The 22,402-nt window shown below is 39.9% G+C and overlaps 1 protein-coding gene across 7 annotated transcripts in view; it reads left to right on the forward strand.

Moving 5' to 3' along the window:
* The window catches only part of CFAP54 (cilia and flagella associated protein 54), a 363,952-nt gene that overhangs the window by 295,047 nt on the left and 46,503 nt on the right, over positions 1 to 22,402 (forward strand). For all 7 annotated transcript variants that reach the window (XR_013522378.1, XR_004728978.3, XR_013522376.1 and 4 more), the window contains 3 exons: positions 6,383 to 6,489; positions 12,162 to 12,303; positions 20,836 to 20,910. Coding sequence is in view for 1 of the 7 variants with exons in the window: in XM_017976307.4 (XP_017831796.4) it covers positions 6,383 to 6,489; positions 12,162 to 12,303; positions 20,836 to 20,910 (324 nt within the window). In the remaining 6 variants the exon portion in view is untranslated. The remainder of the gene's footprint in view (positions 1 to 6,382; positions 6,490 to 12,161; positions 12,304 to 20,835; positions 20,911 to 22,402) is intronic.

The following is a 22,402-nucleotide window of genomic DNA, read 5'->3' on the forward strand; positions in this document are numbered from 1 at the left end:
AATAGTGGCAGCTATCAAGTCAGCATTTTGTTGAGCCTGACGCTCGTTTTTCTCTGCCACTTTCTCTATAACTTACCATGTCTCGGTTCATAAACACCTGGTTAGCTATTTCTAATAACTGTGAGTATTCATGCCTGCAAATCCTGCCTGTTTCTGCAATTTTCTTCTAATGTCTTCTGCACGCTGACTGACTAATGTCATATTTGTCATGTGTTGGTTTTCAGGGCTCTCAGGATCAAAAGGAGTATACCTATGATAGGCTTCACACAGCCTTTCATCAAATTGGGTGGGGCTTTCCTCTTTTCCTTGAGTGAGCTCAGAGACTTTTTTCATGTTTGTAGCCTTCTGGGCTCCTTTTTAAAATCCTCCCAGCAAGGCTTCTCTGTACCAGATTAGCCTCTGCATGCCCTCCAGGGGCATGCTTGGATCCCACTGGGAGTCAGTCCCCGATAACTGGACCCTGACATACTCTTGGGGGTTCTGGTAATCTGCAGGAACATGCTCCTCCAACCATTTAGAAGTGTTTTGGAATACTCTCCACCTTATATCCGTATTAAAAAGATACATAAGCTGCTGGTGACCATCAGCCCAAGTGAGGTTTGAGTCTGAATAATGGTTTGCAGTAGGTCAATGAGAGCTTGTGGCTTCTCAGTATAAGACGGGTTGTTATTTTTCCAGTTGATAAGATGAGCCGAGGTGAACGGCAGGTACGTCAAAACCCAGCTTTCTACCATGTGGCCATCCTCATCTACTCCTGTATACCTCTGCTCTTTTAAAGGCATCTGTACCCTGGCCTTGGGTTGCAGACAGGCTGCCAGAGGGGGAGTTTCTCCTGGGAAGCAGGCAGCAATGGGAGGAGTTCCTCTGCATTCTCTTTTGTCTACTCTGGGTGGTTTAGGGGTGTGCAATTCTGGCGGGGGTGCTGAGGCTTCAGGCCCAGATGCAGGGAGTCCTTGAGGAGGGGGAATTATTGGCAAAAACTCTTCTGCCATTGGATCTGCCAGGATCTTAGGAGTCAATGTCTCTGCCACTGAATCTGCCAGGATCTTAGGAGTCCATGTCTCTGTTACTGAATCTGCCAGGACCGTGGGAGTCCTTGTTTCTTGGCAGGTGGAGTTGGGTTTGGGTTTTTCCTAGCTGTCTATCCCTTCGCCACCTCAAAGTCCCCTCTGAGGGACAACCCACTCCAGATGCTGGCCAATCTACCTCACATAAAGTTCTTAGCTTCCCTGGTGTCATAGTTACTCCATAGTCCCCACTCAATCCCTTCTTGAAAATTTTCAGCATGGTCCCTAAAGGAGTGGGCTTGCTATGAGTATGACCCATGCTTATGCATCGAAAGACAGTCCTCACAGTTAAGAGAGTGTTACTCTGCCCACAGCAGTTCCCACCCTGCAGAAGCACTACACACTCTCTGATTCACATTTGCTTCAGGCTGGTATAATCACATTTCTTTCTAAAGTATTTCAGATGCCACTTGGCATAAGAGAGATCATTAATCCTCTCACATCGCCTAGATTGCGAGAGCTCCTCTGTTTAGCCTTAAGTGGTTGTCTTTAATTCCAACCAGCCCCACATGTCACTCAGAGTGCAAGACCCCCCCCAATGGGCCTGATGCTACCACATTTCATGGCCAATGAGTCCAGCTGGATCCCTCCATTCACTCACACAATCGCTCTCCTCCCTCCACCCAAATCGAAATCAAAAACAAAACTTCTGAGGTTAGTTGCTGAAGGAGAGAGAGAGAAAGAGCCAAGTTTAAGAGTGCCAAATCCAGCACAAGTGGGTGATCAGGCCACGCTTCTGCCTAAAGGAGGTGGGCAAGTTTCCCAGCATCAATCCTACTGTGTTTCTGTTGTCCGGCCATTCCAAGTACCCATTCCTTCTCAGTGTTCAGCTGCTGGCTGGATCCACACTGCGGGGGCTTCCCAGCTCTGCTCTGGTGAGGCTTTCCCCTGGGCCAATACCTGTCCAGGAGTGCTCTCAGGAATTGCATCACCCAAGCGGGTAGGAACCCCCTGCAGGGCTGCTCCGAAGGGCTAGGCAAACCGCCTGAGAGGCTTTGCCGGCCGTCTGCCAACCAAAACTCACTTCCTGGTCAGGGAACCAAAATGAAGCAGGGACAGTCACAAGAAATAGACCTCTCAGACACTGAACTAGGAAGAAAGGAGTGATTTATTTGGCCAGGAGCAGGGCGACATAGTTGTCTAACAGCCAAGCTCATCTAACAAAGCTCTGCCTTTATAGAGGCTCAGAACTCTAGATACTACATGTGAAAGGGTCTTGGGTTTACAGTTTTAGAAATTACATATGAAAGGGTCTTGATCCATAGAGTAGGCATGGGGTAGGAGTTTGATCTTGTTTAAGTAAAAACAGTGCCTTTCTGAAAGATTCCCCCATACTATGTCTGCTATCTATTGGAAGGTGATTAAGGAGGCGCTGTTTGACCAGCCTTTTCTTCCATTGAAATGCAGTGTGGAAGTCAAGGGGGAGGTGATCCTAGAAGCTTGGGTCTCTTTCCTCACTGGTAGATCCAGATGCCAATCATCAGTATGCATGTTTTCTCTAAAAAATGCAGACCACATGTTATAGGCTGGTCCCTGGTGTGTTTTCGACCCTAGAACAGGACTGCATTAATTACTAGTTAACACATTTTATTCAGGTTTGGCCGAGGGCCAATATCATGACTACATTCCCCTTATATGCTAACAGGGTTTCAGCGAACTAACTGAGATAACTTTGTACCCAGGAGGTAAATAGACCTTGAATGTCTGACAAAAGGTCTTTATTTTAATGCCTAATTTATTGTTTTCTTGGCATAAAATTCTAGGCTGACAGTTATTTTCCCTGAAGATGTGAGGGCATTATTCCACTGTCTCTGGCAATCTTGCATTGCTGTTGAGGAGTCTGATCGCATTCTGATTCCTAGTTCTTTACTTGTGACTCTGGTAGCTCTCAGAATCTTCCCTCTGCCCTGTATGCACTGAAATTCCATGATGCACATTGGTGTGAGTCTTTCATCTGCTGTGCTGGATATTTAGGGTGGCCCTTTCAAAATGGAAAGTAATATTCTCCAGTTCATGGAAATTTGTTTATTTAATAATTTCTTCCCTCTGATTATCTTAGTAGCTTTTGGAATTTTTATTATTCAGATATTGAACCCATTGGATTAAGTTTTTACTTTTCTCATCTTTTCTCCCCTGTTATCTATGTTTTTAAATTTAGGTTTTACTTTTGGGGAGATGGAGTCAACTTTATATTTTGAATCTTTTATTGATTATTTGGTTGTTTTGATCATATTTTTATTTTTAAGTGGTCTTCCTTGTTCTCTGATTGTCCCATTTTGATAGTACCCTCTTCTTGTTTCACAGATGCAATATCGTCTTTCTCTGAGGATATTAATTAGTTTCATTGGAGTTTTCTCCTGATCTTTGTCTTGCATCTTATTCTGCAAGTTCCCTTTTGTTAGTTTTACTTTTTGCCTTTCATATCCTGTCTAGTGATTCTTGACGGTCCATTTATGTTTGAAGTAAAGCACTAAAAAACATATTGGGTTAGACATTGATTTATGGGCCTCAGTATAAAGTAACTGAAGAAGGAGCCAGTAGTTTCACTGGAGGATGCTGAAATTTCAGTATCTGTAGGTCTTTTCTCTTTGACCTGTCAGTTTCCCCAAAGACAATTCTCTTAGACTCCTGCCTAATTTACTACATTCTAAGAAGGGGCTATTGTGGGGTAGAAGGATGTCTCTCATTCAGAATACAGACTTTCACTTAATTCCAATGTTTTTAGTAAAGCACTTGACCCCTGTACCTGATGTCCCTCAGCATAGATCCTCTGATTTAATGACAGCAGAGAGCAAAATGGAAGCTCAGTCGAGAGACGAGGCAAGGGAAAGAAGGAGTCTCCAGGCTGCACCCACCCAGATGGGAGGGAGGTTGTCTAGTTACTTCCTGTTTGCGGTACCACCCACTCCTGCCTTTAAAGGTACCTGACCCTCCAGGCCCTGAGTTTCTCAGGGTTCTCAGTCATGCTTGTTGTTGACATCCCTCTGAAAGCACGTGGGACACAGCCTTTCCTCTCGGCGGAGTCAGCTTTTTTCTTCCAGGTGCTTTCTGTCTTTCATAGTGCTGCTAAGGTCTAACGTCTTTCGTCTGCTTCATCTCCTCTTGAGTACTTTCTGTCCTTGTGGACTTATGCTTTTGAAAAATACCTTTACTCTTAACTTAGTTTACTTTGTGAGGAAGCAGAGGTAAAGGCATGTGCCTTTAGGGGTGAAGAGTTTTTCCCTCCCTTTCTAAAGATTTGGGTGTAAAGTCTACCAAAATAATACTGACTATAGATTAGCAGGAGAAAAAGCATACAGATTTAGTAATGTGTATAAGCACAGGAAACTAACAAAAGAATGATTATGCAATTACCCAGAGAGATTCAGAAGCTTATATACCCTTCTTTAGGTATCTTCCTTCAGGGAGAGGGAAATTGGGAGATGGGCAATTTTGAGAGGTCATCAATGATTTTTAGGGGAAATGAATGGACCCAAAGGGCAGACAATAGTTTTTTTATTTTTGAGACAGAGTTTTGCTCTTGTTATCCAGGCTGGAATGCAATGGCACCATCTTGGCTCACCGCAACCTCCGCCTCCTGGGTTCAGGCAATTCACCTGCCTCAGCCTCCTGAGCAGCTGGGATTACAGGCATGCACCACCGTGCCCAGCTAATTTTTTGTATATTTAGTAGAGATGGAGTGTCACCATGTTGACCAGGATGGTCTCCATCTCTTGACCTGGTGATCTACCCGCCTCGGCCTGACAAGTTTTTAAATGATTTTGTTTGCATACGACCAAGAACAGATATTAGCCTATGGGCAAGTTATGGGAAGAAGAGGGGTAGCACAATGCTACAAACGAGGGTTGCCTGATTATGCAGGTAAAGTCTCCCAGGCAATCTATTCAAGCTGCCCTCAGGAGATTAGACGAAAAGTCTGTGTGGTCATGGTGATGAATTTTAGTCTTTTTTCTTCTTTGGTGCTTAATCTTTCTTGGTTATTGTAAGGTCCTTTAAACTGACTGCACCATGGACTACACCACAGTTAAGCCGTGGTGACTCCTGTGACCCACACAACTCCAGATTGCCTCCAGGAGCCAGAAAGTCTGACGTGGAGACAGGAAAACCACAAAAGAATAGCTAGCTCCTGTAGTCCATGTTAGCCAACCTTGCAACATACCACCATTGCTCCTGCCTCAACCATTCCTGCCTCAACTGATAAACCAACCTTGTGACACTGGACCTTATGACACACCCCCCTGCCCAGCAATACCCATGGCTTGCAAAACCAGCCTAAACTGTAACTTTCCACTACCCACCCCAAACCTATAAAACTAGCTCCTATCCCACCATCCTCTGCTGGCCCTCTTTTCAGACTCAGCCCGATCCCACCCGAGTGAATAAACAGCCATGTTGCTGACACAAAGCCTGTTTAGGTGGTCTCTTCAGAGCATGCTTCACAGTTATTTAATGAGATTCCTAGAAAGGGAGTTTCAAGACTATTGTACTTCTTTTGGAAGAAATTTTCTTAGGCAGGTATGGGAACCTCCTGAGAGAGTCCCTACCTGTGCTAGGTTAAAAAGTCTTAGTTGTAAGGTAGCTTCTAGGGCTAAAGTAATTTCCTTTGTTACTTTGAAGCTCTTTTCTCTGAGCCCCAATACACCTAATTACTCAGTTTTGATGGGCAGCTCCGGGCAGTAGCTTTCTTATATCTAAAATGAGGGAATTAGAGCAGATTATCTCTAAGGTTCTGTGACTCACAAACGCTACAAATCCTTGACTAAGTAGGTGCTATATCATATGCAACCGACTCTAAGAATTGTCAGAATCCAAACAACAGGGAAATTACTAGAGCATGAATCAAGGGAAGTTTCACCTTAGGTGTGGTGGCTAGAAAGTTGCGTGTGGATTGGATTAATGGAGAGAAGAGGAAGGGAACAGCATAAGTGAATGCATAGAAATGACTGTGCACCTATGGGAGCAGTACATGTTGAGAAGTAACAAGGAACAGAGTTGGATGTTTACCACATGTGTGTTTAGTACTTACTGTAAAGGGCCTTCAAAGGCTGGAATACAAACTTAATTGCAGTACAAAATGTCACTCTTCAAAAATAATATAATATTGTTACTAAATAGTATTTATTTTTATCCTACAACCTTTGTACAATTCTGGTTCACATCTTTTCTCTTTCGGGTGAGTCGAAGTCCCAATTTTTCTCTTCTAAACAAATATTTTTTAAAATACAGTGATATTATTTTGTGAACTAATGCTGTATTTTTTGAGGTAAACTCTAATTTTGATGTTGCATTTTATATCCCTTTTATTTTTCTTATAGGTTTTATTGTTGTATGCATATAATTTGAAGCCTCTGAAGATTTCAGATGTTAGACATTGCACTTTTAACAATGTATGTGCTGGCTCTTTATGGATTCCACTGAACAGGCAAGTAAAAAATTCCACAACTCTAATTGTCTTTGTTGTTATTTCTCATGAGAATAGACTCTTTCAGTAATTGACAAGGTATAGCATAGGAGACCTGCTAAAAGGCACTTCCTGAAGAATCTTCGTTTTTTGAGAAGAATAATATATTGCAGTGGTTAAGAGCACAAACTCTGAATCCAGCCTGCTTCCTTCAAATACCAGTTGTGTCCCTTATGACCTACACAATCTTGGGCGGTTTATGTAACCTCTGTACTTCAGTTTCATTATCAATAAAATGGAAATAATGCTAATAACAGTACCGAGGGTTGCCAAAGGAACAGTTCATGATGCTTCGTAGAGATTACAGAGAGCACACGGATGTTGTCTGTACTGTAGTTCGCCTGTAGTTTCAGTGTGGTTAAAACATAATTTAATGTGGCTTTGTGTGGAGTTTCAAAATTGAGCTCCAACTCCACTGCCTCTCTTGGCCCACCATTCCCTCTGTGCTCAATTGGAAGTCTCTGCTTCATCCAGGTTGTTTTCCTCCCTCTCCATTAAACAGGTCATATCTCTTAACCTTTTTTGCTCATGCCTCGTTTCTCTCTTCCTATTTCACTTTACCAAGTTTCTTGTTGTTGTTTATTAGTTTATTACTCCATTTATTTTTGACTCCATTGTTCATTGCCCTTCTGACCTCAGCCTCCATTTCCTCCATTGTGGGATGGAAATGACCGTAACTGCTCTGCCTGCCTTTCAGGGTTATTGTCAGGACCAAGTTAGACAGCGTGTGAACATGCTTTGAGAAGCTTAACCACTAGCGCCTGTTCCGTCAATGGCTTGGTAAACAGAGGATTAGTGTTTGTCTGTCCTTCCTTGGAGAGTCTTGTTCATGTACTATGATTTTCATTTTGAATGACTTCTTGGCATCATCATGAAGGAGACAAAGGCTGTTTCAAGAGCTGGCACATTTTCAATTATTCAGTCAATTTACTTATTCCTTCTTTCCTTTCTTTTCTTCTCTTCTCCTTTCCTTTCCCCTCCTTCCTCTCCTCTCCTCTATATTTTCATTCAGTCAATTTATTTCCTTCCTTCTTTTCCTTTTCCTTTATTCCTTTTCAAGTGAAATGATTGAAAACCCATGTTACAGGCTATAGACCAGCACAGCTAAGCAACAAATCAGGTAATTCTGCACTTGCTTTATAAATCCAGAAATTTAGATTTTTTTCCAGCCCCACATGATGAAAATGGTGATAATTTCTATAAAGCAGAAAGCCAACAAATGGATAAACTTCTTTTTTTATTCCAAAAAGTTTTAAACTTTGGCATGCTTCTGATCAATGGTAGGGTTACTAAAATTAGTGATAAGCCCCAGCCACTGAGGCCATCATAGAGGACCATTTCTGACAATCTTTTATCTCTCTGTCCTTTGGTGGCACTGTGAAAATAAACTATTTCTCTCCTCCTGGGTTACATTCCTTGTGCTCTTATGAGGCTCAAGATTAGTACATGGGAAATTGGTCTTGATCATCCTTTGGAAGGAAAAGTAGGAATAAAATAGGTCATGAAAAATAGGCCAGAGAAGAAGAAACTTGGATAACCTGCAAATTGGGAGATCCTCCTTGTATCATTCACTTCCTCATCTCCTAGTTAAGTTCTCATAGGGAAAAGTATATTCTAATCCTTTGCATTTTTTTTTACAACAAGAAAGGAGACACTAGTGTTCTCAATGAACAGACATAATGCTTTTTGTGTAATTCTAAGTGGTAGTTTTGCTGTTGTGGCCACGATCAAGTTCTACCGTCTCTGCTTTTAAACCTCCTGTCATCCATGTTTCTACTTACAACTAGGTCCTGCCCTCCAGGCCACAGCAGAGCATGGGAGAGACTATCTAGGAGTCAGTAAATGACTGCAGAGGTTTGGGGGATGGTAGATCCCCAAACGGGATGGTAGATGCTTGTTTGTGGTGCCAAGGTTTAAAAAGCTGGAGCAGGTATTGACCTGGAGGACAGAAATGAAGAAGTATGTGGGAGTACAGGAAGGTGAGGGGCAAATGCATGCCACAGCACAAAGGAAGGGAGCAAGATGTAGGAAGGTGCAGTCATGGGGTCCAGACCTCCCACTGAGATTCTGGTCATCTGATGTTGCTGTTTGCATGAGGACCCAGCCTGCTTTACCCAGTCCCAGATTGCGGTTTATGGAGCTAGATGGGACCATTTACTCTGCCAGCCCAGATAGTGAAGTTCTGGACACTCATACACAAGCTGCAACCCAAATGTCAAAGAACAGTTTATCCTTCCTAGAATCCCAAGTATTATTAAGGAAAGCTATGCTATTTGTGGAAGACAAATAAGACTTCTATTTCTAGGTGTTAGAGTTAAAGAATGGCATTTTAGAATACCATCTTTCCTTTATGTGGTTCCTTGTAGTTAAGAACAGACAAGATTACATCATTTCATCCTTACAAAAGCCTTACGAATTGGATAAAGTGGATTTTCTTATTCCAGTCGTACAGTAGAAGGAACTCCAGGGTCAGAGAGGTTAAGTGAGTATCTAAGGTTTCATGGCTAGTGTTTGAAGGAACCAAGCATGACTCACTTAGTCTTTCACCTCTTCATCTTCTTTTCTCTCCAATGCATCAGGCAGCTTTTCCAACATTATTGGAGATGACCCATTATTTTTCATGGCTAGTGTTTGAAGGAACCAAGCATGACTCACTTAGTCTTTCACCTCTTCATCTTCTTTTCTCTCCAATGCATCAGGCAGCTTTTCCAACATTATTGGAGATGACCCATTATTTTTTAAAAATTGTACTTTAAGTTCTGGGATACATGTGCAGAAAGTGCAGGTTTGGTACATAGCTGTACATGTGCCATGGTGGTTTGATGCACTGATCAACCGGTCATCTAGGTTTTAAGCCCCTCATGCATTAGGTATTTGTCCTATTGCTCTCCCTCCCCTTGTCCAACCCCCTGACAGGCCCTTGTGTGTGATGTTTCCCTCTCTGTGTCCATGTGTTCTCATTGTTCAACTTTCACCTATGAGTGAGAACATGTGGTGTTTGGTTTTCTGTCCCTGTGTTAGTTTGCTGAGGATGACAGTTTCCAGCTTCATCCATGTCCCTGCAAAGGACATGAAGTCATTCTTTTTTATGGCAGCATAGTATTCCATGGTGTATATGTGCCACATTTTCTTTATCCAGTCTGTCATTGATGGGCATTTGGGTTGTTGCAAGTCTTTGCTATTGCGAACAGTGCCACAATAAACATACATGTGTGTATGTCTTTATAGTAGAATGATTTATAATCCTTTGGGATTGTAAATTCCAGTAATGAGATTGCTGGGTCAATGGTATTTCTGGTTCTAGATCCTTGAGGAATTGCCACAGTGTCTTCCACAATGGTTCAACCAATTTCCATTCCCAGCAACAGTATAAAAGCATTCTTATTTCTCCACATCGTCTCCAGCATTTGTTGTTTTCTGACTTTTTAATGATCACCATTCGAACTGGCATGAGATGGTATCTCATGATGGTTTTGATTTGCATTTCTCTCATGACCAGTGATGATGAGCTTTTTTTCATGTGTTTGTTGGCTGCATACATGTCTTTTGAGAAGTGTCTGTTTTATCCTTTGCCTTCTCTTTGATGGGTTGTTTTTCTCTTGTAAATTTGTTTAAGTTCCTTATAGATTCTGGATATTAGATCTTTGTCAGATCGATAGATTGTAAAAATTTTCTCCCATTCTGTAGGTTGCCTGTTCACTCTGATGATAGTTTCTTTTGCTGTACAGAAGCTCTTAAGTTTAATTAGATCCCATTTGTCAATTTTGGCTTTTGTTGCAATTGCTTTTGGTATTTTAGTCATGGAGAATTGGCTCATGCCTATGCCCTGAATGGTATCGCCTAGGTTTTTTTCTAGGGTTTTTATGTTTTTTGATTTTTACGTGTAAGCCTTTAATCCATCTTGAGTTAATTTTTGTATGAGATGTAAGGATATGGCTAGCCAGTTTTCCCTGCACCATTTATTAGATAGGGAATCCTTTCCCCATTGCTTGTTTTTGTCAGGTTTGTCGAAGATCAAATGGTTGTAGATGTGTAGTGTTATTTCTGGGATCTGTGTTCTGTTCCGTTGGTCCACATATCTGTTTTGGTAGCAGTACCAAGCTGTTTGCTTACTGCAGCCTTGTAGCACAGCTTGAAGTCAGGTAGCGTGATGCCTCCAGCTTTGTTCTTTTTGCTTTGACTTGTCTTGGCTATATGGGCTTTTTTTGGTTCCATATGAAATTTAAAGTAGTTTTTTCTAATTCTGTGAAGAAAGTCAATGGTAGCTTGATGGGAAAAGCATTGAATCTATAAATTACTTTGGGCTGTTTGACCATTTTCACGATAGTGATTCTTCCATGAACATGTAATTTATTTTTCAATTGCTTGTGTCCTCTCTTATTTCCTTGAGCTGTGGTTTATAGTTCTCCTTGGAGAGGTCCTTCACATCCCTCAAAAGTTGTATTCCTAGGTATTTCATTTTCTTTATAGCAATTGTGAATGGAAGTTCACTCATGATTTAGCTCTCTACTTGTCTATTATTGGTATGTAGGATGACCCGTTTTTTAATGGATAACTTTTAATAATATTAAATGTTTTTCAAGTAAACTTTTAACATTAAATCTTTGCATTTAACTCTTGCCTTTTAAATAGAAAATTTTCTAAGACATACTGTACAAATTCAGATCCTCTTGTATGTAGTTACATTTTTAAACTTTTTATTTCTGAGAACTGTCATTCAGATAATCAAGTATTGCACAATGCTGCAGATCAGAATGCTGTGGAAAATTGACGTTTTTGTCTGTGTTCCTGATGTCAGTTTGCTTTGGGGATCATTTGCTTCTTTTGCATAAAGATTTTCTTCCTTCCTTGAATAGAGACATGCATACACACACGTATTTAAACACATGCATACACATGTGTGTTGTGCCTGTAGTGCGGAGTCATGGAGGCCATGCAGGTGGCTGTTTGCCTTCTTCAACTGTAAGCCTTTCCACCTTCTGCCTCCACTCCCTGGTCCACTCTGCCTTCAGGACATCAACTCTTTACTGGCCTGTGAACCCTGTCTTCAGCATCATGGCCAGTGTCCTCCTTTGGCTTTTATTTTTCCATTTTTCTTCATTCTTCTCCCTACCTCCCTTCCTCCACCCTCTCCACCCCCATGTGCAACACACATGCAATACATTGAATTGTTATGGGTCCCTTGATTGGCCTTTTAGAGTCATTGCTAACCTGTCATAATTCTTACCTGTAGGTCAGCCAGACAGTCAGAGCATGGCATTAAGATGTCCATAGAAGTAAATATTTTGTTCCTGCCTAGATTTTGTTTCCCTACGTAGATAATTATTTTCTTTATTTTCATCTTCAGTAAATTCTTTAGATGTGTGTCTTTCTTCATTGTGGTTTTACAATTTCAATTATATTTTTATCTGAGTGTATAACAAGACCATAAACATTATGAAAGTTAAGACTGCGTCTTTTTGCTCCTGTTTCTTGAATGAAGCGAATGACTGAATGAACGATGCTTGGCCGTGTTGGAAGTCTAATCGTTAAATAACTGAGGGCTTACTTTATACAAGTTATTGATTCTGCAAATATACAAATGCTTTTCTTAACTCTTCAAAATAAAATACACATGTATTTGTTATTTTCAGGGTTATTGCTATTCATGAGAAATTATCTAATCTCGTACAAATAGCTGAAATATCATTGCCAGCAGCTCCTGAAATTACCTTAAATGAAAATGTACATGAAATAGGAGACGGGGAAGAGAAATCAGTTGATAATGAAATGGAAGTAAGTTGTTAAATAATGGAAAATGACATTGCTATAGATTATCTTTTACATCCTCAAAGCAGAACTATGTAACTCAACTTGAATCTATGGTTCTTCTGCCTCTAATTTATTCAGAGTACAAAACATGACTCAACTTTTTTGACATGTATGTTGTATGTCTCCTGAAAGTCTGATGGTCTTCTAAGCATATGAATTACAAGAATTTGGTGGTGAATGAATACAAACCAATCCCGATAAATCATTCAGCTATAACTGTGAATCCCAAGAGATAATGCTTTGTGACTTTGCAATATTACTTTGTCTTTTTTCACTCTAAATCTATTATTTAAACATTTTTATTATCCAAGTAGTGTGTGAAGAGAAACCAGAAAATATAGGTAGGCATATTTTTTCAGACCTTTTATATGCACATATATTTTTCTAATAAAAAAAGACTATTTGTATAGTACACTATTGAGTCTGATCAGACGGCTGAGTTGTTTTTCTGATGACTGATATTTGTGTTTTGGAGGAGAGGGGAGTTTTTTCTCCCATCCTGAGTTCTGAGTTCTCCTGGGGCACAGCAGACAGTTAAATGGAGACAGAAATGTCAGCATCATTACTGATAAAGCTGAGTAGCAAATTTGGCTTTAGATCTGTGGCCAAATGAGCACATTAATATTTTACCCCTGAATTAGCCAGACTTGCCTACCTAGTCATGCAGTCATCTGGCACATCCATGTAACCACAGGGTTTCCCCATTTCCCTTCTCTCCCCCTCAAGCTTACTGCATGGAGAGCAGAGATTAACAGTTCTGCAGGTAGAATGCCTCCAAAAACTATAAACAAAGATTGCCCCTAAGGGGCTGAGCCTAGCATGCTCTGTTGCTTTTCCCAAACTCATGGATGAGATAAGTCACTCTACTCTTTCGGGGGTAAATTGATCTAAAAGAAGGTGGAAGTATCCTGGGTTCTTTGGGAGAGACATGGAAATTCCTTATTCTTTATGGAAATGAGAAGGGAAGGGAATATATGTTCTCCCCTAATTATCTGTTCTTTAAGTTTCCATTTGTACCTTAATTTCTTGAGAGATATATTCTGTATTTAGTGTAGCTGTTTAAAAAAATATCTAAAAGGCTTAAAATTTAAAAAAAGGCAATCTGCTGCCCAACCTCTCCTCACTCCACAGTTCTGCTCTGCAGAGGCAACCACTTTCCATTCTTTTAGCGGCTGCTTTTGTTACTTGCTTTCACATCTACAAATAATATTCAGTGTCAGTCATGAAAAATGGGGTAACGAAAAGCCTCCAAATCTGAGTGAGTCAACTGGGGGCCTGCTTCATGCCTCCTCATGCCAGCATCTAGGTGAGTGGAACATTCATCATGGAACATTACCAGTCACTGTGGCAGAGGGAAAAGAAGGGACACATCACACACTGACTCATAAAACTTCCATCATATTGCTTCCACGAACAGTTCATTAGCCAAATAATTTATATGCTGTAACAACAATTCTGCCACTGATTTGGAAGACAGAAAGCCAGACAAAATGGTGAATCATGCTGAAAGCCAGAAATGATTGTTTTTTCTTCTGGAGGTATCAATTTTAGACAATATGTATCGATTTCCTATCTGATGTATATGGATTTAGCTCATTTACACTTCTCCCCAACTTCTTTTCCCTTTTCTTCTACATATTGTTACATCACAAATTTAATTAAATCAATGTTCAGTGTTATGACCCTGTAAATGATGTTCACAGCTGAGTCAAGTAATATACTATAGTTATTTTTCTTTCTTGACTTGTGTTTTATTCTTAATGTTTTTTCTTTCCTTGTCTTTTTTCTTAATGTTTTCTCAATCATTATATCAGAACTTTCATAAGTTCATCCGTAGATTTTTTTACTCAAGTATTTATACTTATCAAATAACGACTCAAACCCCTTTCCCTCCTGGACCCTCCTACTCTCCTGTTCCAGTTGAAGACTGACTGCTCTCATGCCTGCTGCGTAGCTTTGCTTCTGGGCTCTCCTTGTACCACTTTTTGGGTTGAATTCTCAGCTACTTGGGTCCCCAGCATCACTTTTCCACAACTCTTGCCCACAAAACAAAGTTTATTTACCATTTCGTCATTCAACATCTGTTGAATGCCTCCTACTTGCCATGGAGTGAGAATTGGAGATGAGCAAGACACAGAGAGAGCCCTTAAGAGCTTATGGTCTAGTGAGAGCAATAGGAGAGGCAGACTCTTGCCTCACTCTGCTGAGATCAGAGTAGAGGAAACACTTAATTCCATCCATCCCTCCCGCTTTCAGGATCTGCCCTTTATTTTTGGTCTAGTATATCTTTTTTACTTAAATCATTTTCTGTTAGGAATATTTAATTGGTTATCAATAAGAAAACATTTTTAATTCTGAAAGATTATTATTGGTTTGGCTTTGTTTTCTTGTTTACTTCATCTATACAGTTTCATTATGTGAAAGGGTAAAAGTTAGCAACTTTTCTAATTTTTAGAAGATAGTTGTTAGCATTTTTAGTCTGAATTCACCAGTATAGTGAATGAAGCAATTTTCATTAGTATAAAAGCAGCAAGCCTAACCGTAAGAGAATCTACTGGGCAAGTACAGTTAGCCTTTGCACAATGCTACTTTCCAGCATTTATGTCTTCTGTGCTCTGTGCCTGGGTACATCATGGAGCAGATGTCTTAGAAATTTGGTTGCACATGTTTTTTGGTGTCGTCAAATGTTGCAGCATGAATTAGGATGCTTAATGACGTACCACGTGCTTATAAGAAATCCCTCAATAGACCTGATAGCTCAAACCATCTCAAATTTGGGAGGTTTTATAGCTATAAATATATCTACAGATTTCTTTTATAATATATATGATTGCCCTTTCATGTATATTTCCAGAAAGAATTCAGCTCTCTGTTTTCATACTTCTTTTGTAGAATACCTACAATGACAGTTTTTAAGCCAAATACCAAATTTACCATCTTGCTCTTTTTGAGCCATGGTCTAGAATATTCTTTGCTGAAATCCTCCCTAAATTCACTACTATATAGTTCATATATGGAAAATGATTATTTTCCTTTGAGCCCATTTTCAGCGTAGATTGTCTGAGGCAGGAGAGTGAGCTTCTGTTAGAGTAAGGATTCTAGATTGTACTCTCTGCCACCCAGCTTTACTACTGAAGGTCCGTCTCTTAGCTTTTCCTGGAGCTAATTTTCCTCTCAATCCAAAATGATCTTTTCATTCAAATGCTGCTCTGAGATGGAGAGATGGGCTCTTTGGGTAGACTGGGAGTCACCAAAACATCCCTGGTGGGCAGATGTAGATATCAAATTCATCACAACTAACCCGGCATTAAATATAAACAAATAAGAAATAAATAAGGATGAGGGTATGGCGGTGTTTGAAGGTAAGTGGAGGCTGGAGGACCTACCTTGCCTTAGGAAAGGCTTGTGGCTTGCTTTCCCGTTCTGACTGGAATGGTGGGTGTGCATGGGTCAAACTTTGAGTAGAACAAACGCTTTTCACTCTTGATGTTCTTCTTCATGTTTTTGAATTTGTTTTATTCTACAACTTAGAAAGTGTTTCTTCAGCTTTAATGTGGGGCATTTTAGATGTTTTCTGTCTCTGTTAGTTCTATATATGAAGAATGTCACCAGGCGGAAAGAACACTAATATTTGCTTAGGTGAACTGGCAAACAAATTAGCCCACAGCGTTTGAAAGTTGAGAAATGAAATTGCATACATTTTTTTTCTTTTTTCCACAATACTAATGAGCATGTTATTTTAAAAAAGGCTCAATTCTGGGTTATATCAAATAACTTCCATTGACTAAATCTGCTAGTTTGTTGTCATGACAACCTTCACTTGGAGTTAATTAGAAGTTAACTAGGACACTTCTAAAGAGATCGATTCTGGTCTGGAATTGGACAGGATTTCAGAGCTTTCACAATCTAATATATTTATTTCTATTACACTATAGATTGTCAGTGGGTTATTGAATATAAGGGTGCAGAAAATGTGTCTTTGTTTGATATGGGGGGAAGGCAGTGAATGTTGCTCTCCTTCTCACTCCTTTCTTTATTTCCTCCCCACACCCCCAAAACCCTAGGGTCCAGAATAAGCCAAGAACTTCAGAACACATATATCAATTTAACATGTATCGGGAGGGCTACAGAACAGGTGTTTCAATCACTTTTGGCTTGAAAACCTTGTGTGTCCTTTTTTCTAAAATGAACAACACTGGCTCCAAATGGCTGAGTTATTTAATCTGTCATTCACAGTTAAACGGGAGTGTTCAGAGGCTGTCAGGTGTTCTGAAACATGTGAAAGATGCAAAACATCCTGATTTTAAGATGCAGACACTTTATTTGGCATGATAGCATACTGATATGAAAAGTTTAAAATATGTTTGCCAAGTCACCTAAGATTAGTTCAGCAAACATTTGTGAAGTGCCTGGATTGTAAGACAATTAAAATAAACATATAGGCAGTATATCCCAAATATTAAAGTACTGTGAGAACACAGAGCAAGATACAGTTGGAAATCAGCATCAATTAACAAATTCTTTTTCAGGAACTGTTATGTGCAAACTATTTCCAGGCTTGAGGAGGTGAGAATACACAGAAATCAATATAACCAAGTCCCCGTCACAGAGGAGCTTAATCAATGTATGAGTGTGGCCATAGGTACACAGATGTCATTCCTAATGAGCCAGCCACCTAGTAGCTCTGTCTTAGCAAAATGTGGTGGTCAGTCTGATGTCCAAAACCATTGAAAATAATCTAAATCTTTACAGTCTCTTATAGGAACATTCTAGGGGGAATCCTTTAGAATACACAGAAAAGTTTCTGTAAGTCCTCCTTTTCCCAGCTATCTTGCTCGCACAGCTCTCTGGCATCCATAGCAGCTCTCTAACATCTGTCTCATTTGGCTCAAATTCCTACACCTTTCCCCTCAGCTCTGTACAGAGATTTTTGTTTCTTTTCTCCTTCCCACTCTGGCTCGGTAATTTCTGTAGTTCAACTTGGTACCTCTGACTTCTTCCAGTTTTCCTATTTCTCCATTGTCTGCATTCTGCACTGTTTAGATGGGTAGAATTGTAGAATCTTTCCTTTTCAGCAGTGGAGTTATTGATGCAAACTCTTCTGATTGTATTTAAAGTCTCATTTACATAGATTGTGTGTGTGTGCATGTGTGTGTGTGTTTGTAGGTGTGTGCTGAGAGAGAAAGTTGAACTAGACTTTGTACTTGCTTAAATAGCTCAGACAGCATTTTTTAGCATTTCTAGACTGACAGAAAGGCCATGTTTCCGTACATCCCCAAGTATCCTGTATTGTTTAGGCAATTAGCTGATGACCTATCTCTTTCTCTCTCAACTGTGAATTCCTTTGCTCAGAGGGCTTATTCATCATTATATCTCCAATATCTAGCCCAGTAACTGAACCTTAGTGCCTCCCTAATAGTTGTTTGTGAAACTTCTAGTTGGAGACCTGTGGAGAAAACTCATTCCAGACTGCAGATACAGCAGGAGAGGAGATACGAAGTCATGGAGCTAAGTCTCATAATCAGGGAACAGTAGGACATCTGTTGTGGCAGAAGTGCAGGGTGGATGTAGTGGGAGATGGCGCAGCAAGGCTGGGGGGAATTAAGTGCTTCCTCTGCTCTGGTCTCACCACCGAGTGCTGTAAGAGTCTGTCTCTCCAATCGCCTCACTAGACCGTGAGCTCCTTGCCGTCTCTCTGTGTTTTATTCATCTCCTCCTCCTGCTTTGTGGCCTAGAGGAGGCATTTGATTGATGTTGAATGGATAAATGGTGAAAGGATTTTGTTCTGTAAGAGAGGGCTGTGGGAAAGCAGGACTGGATCTGGGGGCAGCACCTCACCTGGAAGAGGTAGGTCATGATCCACCCCGTGATTTGCTAAAACAATCTTGGTGGCATGTGAAGGAGAGATGAGGGAAACAAGAGTTTGGAGGCTGGAAAACAACTTAGGAAGCCCCCCCCCACACACACACACTCCGTATTATAGATGAAGGAGAATAAGGATTTCAACTAAATCTAAGAATTGGCTATAATATCTTGAAGTCACTCAGAGGGCCACGGCTCATAGAAATAGCAGATGTTCTTTTTAACGGAGAAATGGCGGTGATTGAGCAAGGGTCATTCCGTGCCCTCCCAGCCCCTCAGCAGCTGCAGCGCTTTCATCCAACTGCTTTCTGGCTGGGACTGGCAAGCTCTGTGCCTTCCCCTTCTTCATCTCTGTGGTAGCAAGGTCACCCAGGGAACTCACAGCCACAACCTCAAGTCAGCCAGTTTCAGAACATCTGTCTGTGGTTTACCTCAAGTAATGTCAGAGTAAAAGGATGTCATTGAAGCAACATTTCTGTTTGAAAAATGTTGAGCTGAAGCAGGGCAAGGCGTTTTTTAGGTAGCATCGTTCTCTTCATCTGTGATGTGAAATGATTCATGACATAGACAGTGTCATTTTGTTTGATGGCTCTTGATGAAATCCTTACAATAACCCATGATGCTGTTGAAATCTTTTATTGAGACAGAAAGCATACCTTAACCAGTCCTAAGCACTCAACTGGAAATACAGATAAATAAGGGGTATATAGGAGTGGATGTGTGTTCCCCTCTATCTGGCAAAGTGGACCGGGGCCTGGCAAGATCAGCGCAGGACACTGGTGTACCCTGTCTAGTACTGGGTAGCCTGCCTGTCCTCCATCATTTTTAAATCCATAGAAGCTGGCCCACTTCTATCCATCATCACTTCCTACCCAAACTGTTTGAGTAGCGTCCTAGCTGATTTCTCTGTCTCTTTCCCGTGCAGGTCACTTTTAAATGGTGGTCAAATTATCTTTTCAAAGCAATTTCTACCATTATTCCCTCAGCCCAGTCCCGCTGTATTCTCTATACAATAAAATCCAAATTCCTTACTTTTACATGACCTGTTAAAAATTTACCTCTCCAGTGAGAACTCTCACTGCCATGCTTACTATATACACCTGCAGTGAAGATCATATCACCATATCATCAAATTCCTGTGTTCCTTGAATGCCCCCTCCTCATTGCTTATGTATGGGTCCCCCAACCCCACCTGCCCCACAGTGCCCTAGTCCCCAGTCTCTACCAGTTGAAATTATACTGTTTTTTCAAGGCTCAGTTCCTACGACCCTTCCTCCAGGAAGTCTTCCATGTTTATAGTACTAAAAATTATTCTCTTCCACATCTAGGATCCTAGAAAATGTCATAACTACCTGTGTTCTGAGCACATTCTGCTTGGGGTTTTATTTAGTTGTCTCTGAATCTATTTTTCTGGATGTAATTGTAAATATTGGGAGGAGAGGGTCTGTGTTCCACAGCACCTAATATAATGCCTTGAATATGTCTGTTAAATTGAATTGAATTATCTATGGTTTTGGAACCCTGAAATTTGATCTTTTCCTTGTTTTGTGTTTGTTTAAGCTTAGATATAATGGAGTTTTGGGGCTTTGAGTTCAGTTGTTTGCTTTTTTATTTCAAGGTTTTAACCAGCATTGCTCAGTTATTTAAAAAGTAATGTACTTTTATCATTTTAGTATTCTAAATGCTGGTAAATGCATATATATTAATACTACCAAAAAAGCAAATTTTTGTTTCTTTCAGGGCCAAGACACTGGCAACATTGTGAAGTAGGCAAAGTTAATCTCTGAAAATTATGTAGTCATGACTTCTTCAGTTGTAAGTGAGGAAAGAACTACTTACACAAACTCAAGTAAATTAGGTTTGGTAGGGAGGTAGTATTTGTCAGGGTGAGATGCGTATGGCCGTCTGTAGATAAAGACTGGAACCCGAAATGGTGGCGTCACAGAAATTTAAACTGGCAGATCAGGAGCCAAGACTGTGCTCAGTCCTATAAGGGACGTGAGTTCTCACTCATCTCCATCTTCTCCTCTAGCTTCTCTCACATCTGGCCTAATGGCTGCCTTCTCCAACTCCGCATCTGGACCTTTCAACTCATGCAGTTGATACTGACTTGTAGGTCTCCTCTGTTGTTCTTTTTTACGTGAAAATATATGATAGGGAATCTAACAGATTCAACCTGTCTACGGGTAGGTCCCTTGTGGATTGGGTGTCCACACATGAACATGGCTGCGTCCATTACAGTAGGGCTGAGGGCATCAGGCTGCTGAGTCTCTCCCTTCCTTTTCATTCACTCTTCCCCTGTCTTCCGTAATTCCCAGTCATTCTTCTCTGCTGCAGCCCCTTTCAGGGATCTGAAACTCTTTATTCCAGGGCTCTCTTCTCAAAAGAAAAGTAATTTTTCAAAACCTTATTTAGTAAAATAATTGTTTTCAAAATTTTAGTTTGTTCAATTAGATACAATTCAAAAGGGCCTAATAACTGAAGAGATTGTGACTTCTGAGCCCTGTCTTTTCCTGGGAACAAAGGTTAGGTGATGATCAAGAAAAGACATAAGAAATAGTTTATAATTAAATAGCTAATATTTAGGTTTCTAATAATGTCAACCTCACTATATTACTATCTTCTTATTTCTAGGACATGATTATTCAGTGTTGTTCTGAAATAGCATCTCTGTTTTTGAATGATAAAGAGTCAACACCACTGTCTGAGGTATGTACTTCTTTAAAATTGTATCTAATTCACTCACAACTATTATAATTGCTATGGAAATGGAAATACAGAAAACATCTGATTGTAAGTATGAAGGGCCTAACCTTCCTTATTAATGTGAAAAAGTGACAAACATGAGTTTACAATAGCATGTTATTTTGGTTAAAATATTCTGTGTTCAAAAAACATTCAACTAATACAAAGAACTATAAAGAGGATATTTTTTAAGTCACCTCAAATCTACCATTCATAAAATAACCCCTATTAACATTTAGAATATATCTAGAATTTTCCCTATATACAGATAAACTTTAGAATTTTTATATCAATAGTCTCATACTTTACATGCATTCCATCACTTGCTTTTTTAATTGAATAATAATTTCATGGATAATTTTGACAGGAAAAGTCTACTTTGTCATATATAATGCCTGCATAATGGTTTCTGTTATATATTTGTTGTAACAGGTCCCATTTACATAGCCAGATCTTTCTTGACAGGTCCTGTGGTTGATTGATCCTGGTACACATGTATTTCACTCTTCTGTACTACCTGTTCAAAGTTAATTCTTAGAGATTGGATTTGGAGTAAGAAAGTATATATACATTTTTATTATAAAATATATATAATATAAAATTTATAGTTTTAACCATTTTAAGTGTACAGTTCAGTGCCCTTAAGTATATTCACAATGTTGTGCAGCCATCACCACCGTCCAGCACCATCCAGAACCTTTTCATCATTCCAAATAAAAACTTTATATCCATTAAACAATAACTCCTCAATTCCTCCTCCCCCACCACCCTAGCTCCCTGTCTCTACGAATTTGTCTATTCTAGATACCTCATGTTAGAACCATACAATATTTGTCCTTTTGTGTCTGGCTTACTTCATTTAGCATAATGTTTTCAAAGTTATCTGTGTTGTAACATGTATTAGTATTTTATTCCTTCTTAAGATTGAATAATATTCCATTGTATGTATATACCACTTTTCTTCATGGATTTACCTGTTAAAGGACATTTGGGTTGTTTCCACCTTTTGACTATTGTAAGTAATGTTGCTATGAACATTAGTGTACAAATCTGAAGCCTTGATTTCAAATCTTTAGTGCATGTACCTAGGAGTACAATTGCTGGATCGTGTGGTCATTCTGTTTAACCTTTCAGAGCACTTCCAAATAGTTTTCCTGAGCAGCTGTACAATTTTATACTACTACCAACAATGCATAAGGTTCCAATTTCTCCACATTATCTCCAACACTTTTTATTTTCTGCTTTTTTTTTTGTTTGTTTAATAGTAGGCATTCCAGAGGGTGTGAAGTGGTATTTTATTGTGATTTTGATTTGCATTTCCTTAATGACTAATGATGTAGAGCGTCTTTTCATGGGTTTGACCATTTGTATATCTTCTTTAGATAAATATCTCTTTAATTCTTTGCCCATTTAAAATTGATATATACATTTTGATATATTACAGCAAATAATCCTC

The sequence above is a fragment of the Callithrix jacchus genome, chromosome 9, assembly GCF_049354715.1.
Source record: "Callithrix jacchus isolate 240 chromosome 9, calJac240_pri, whole genome shotgun sequence".
Taxonomy (NCBI): Eukaryota; Metazoa; Chordata; class Mammalia; order Primates; family Cebidae; genus Callithrix; species Callithrix jacchus.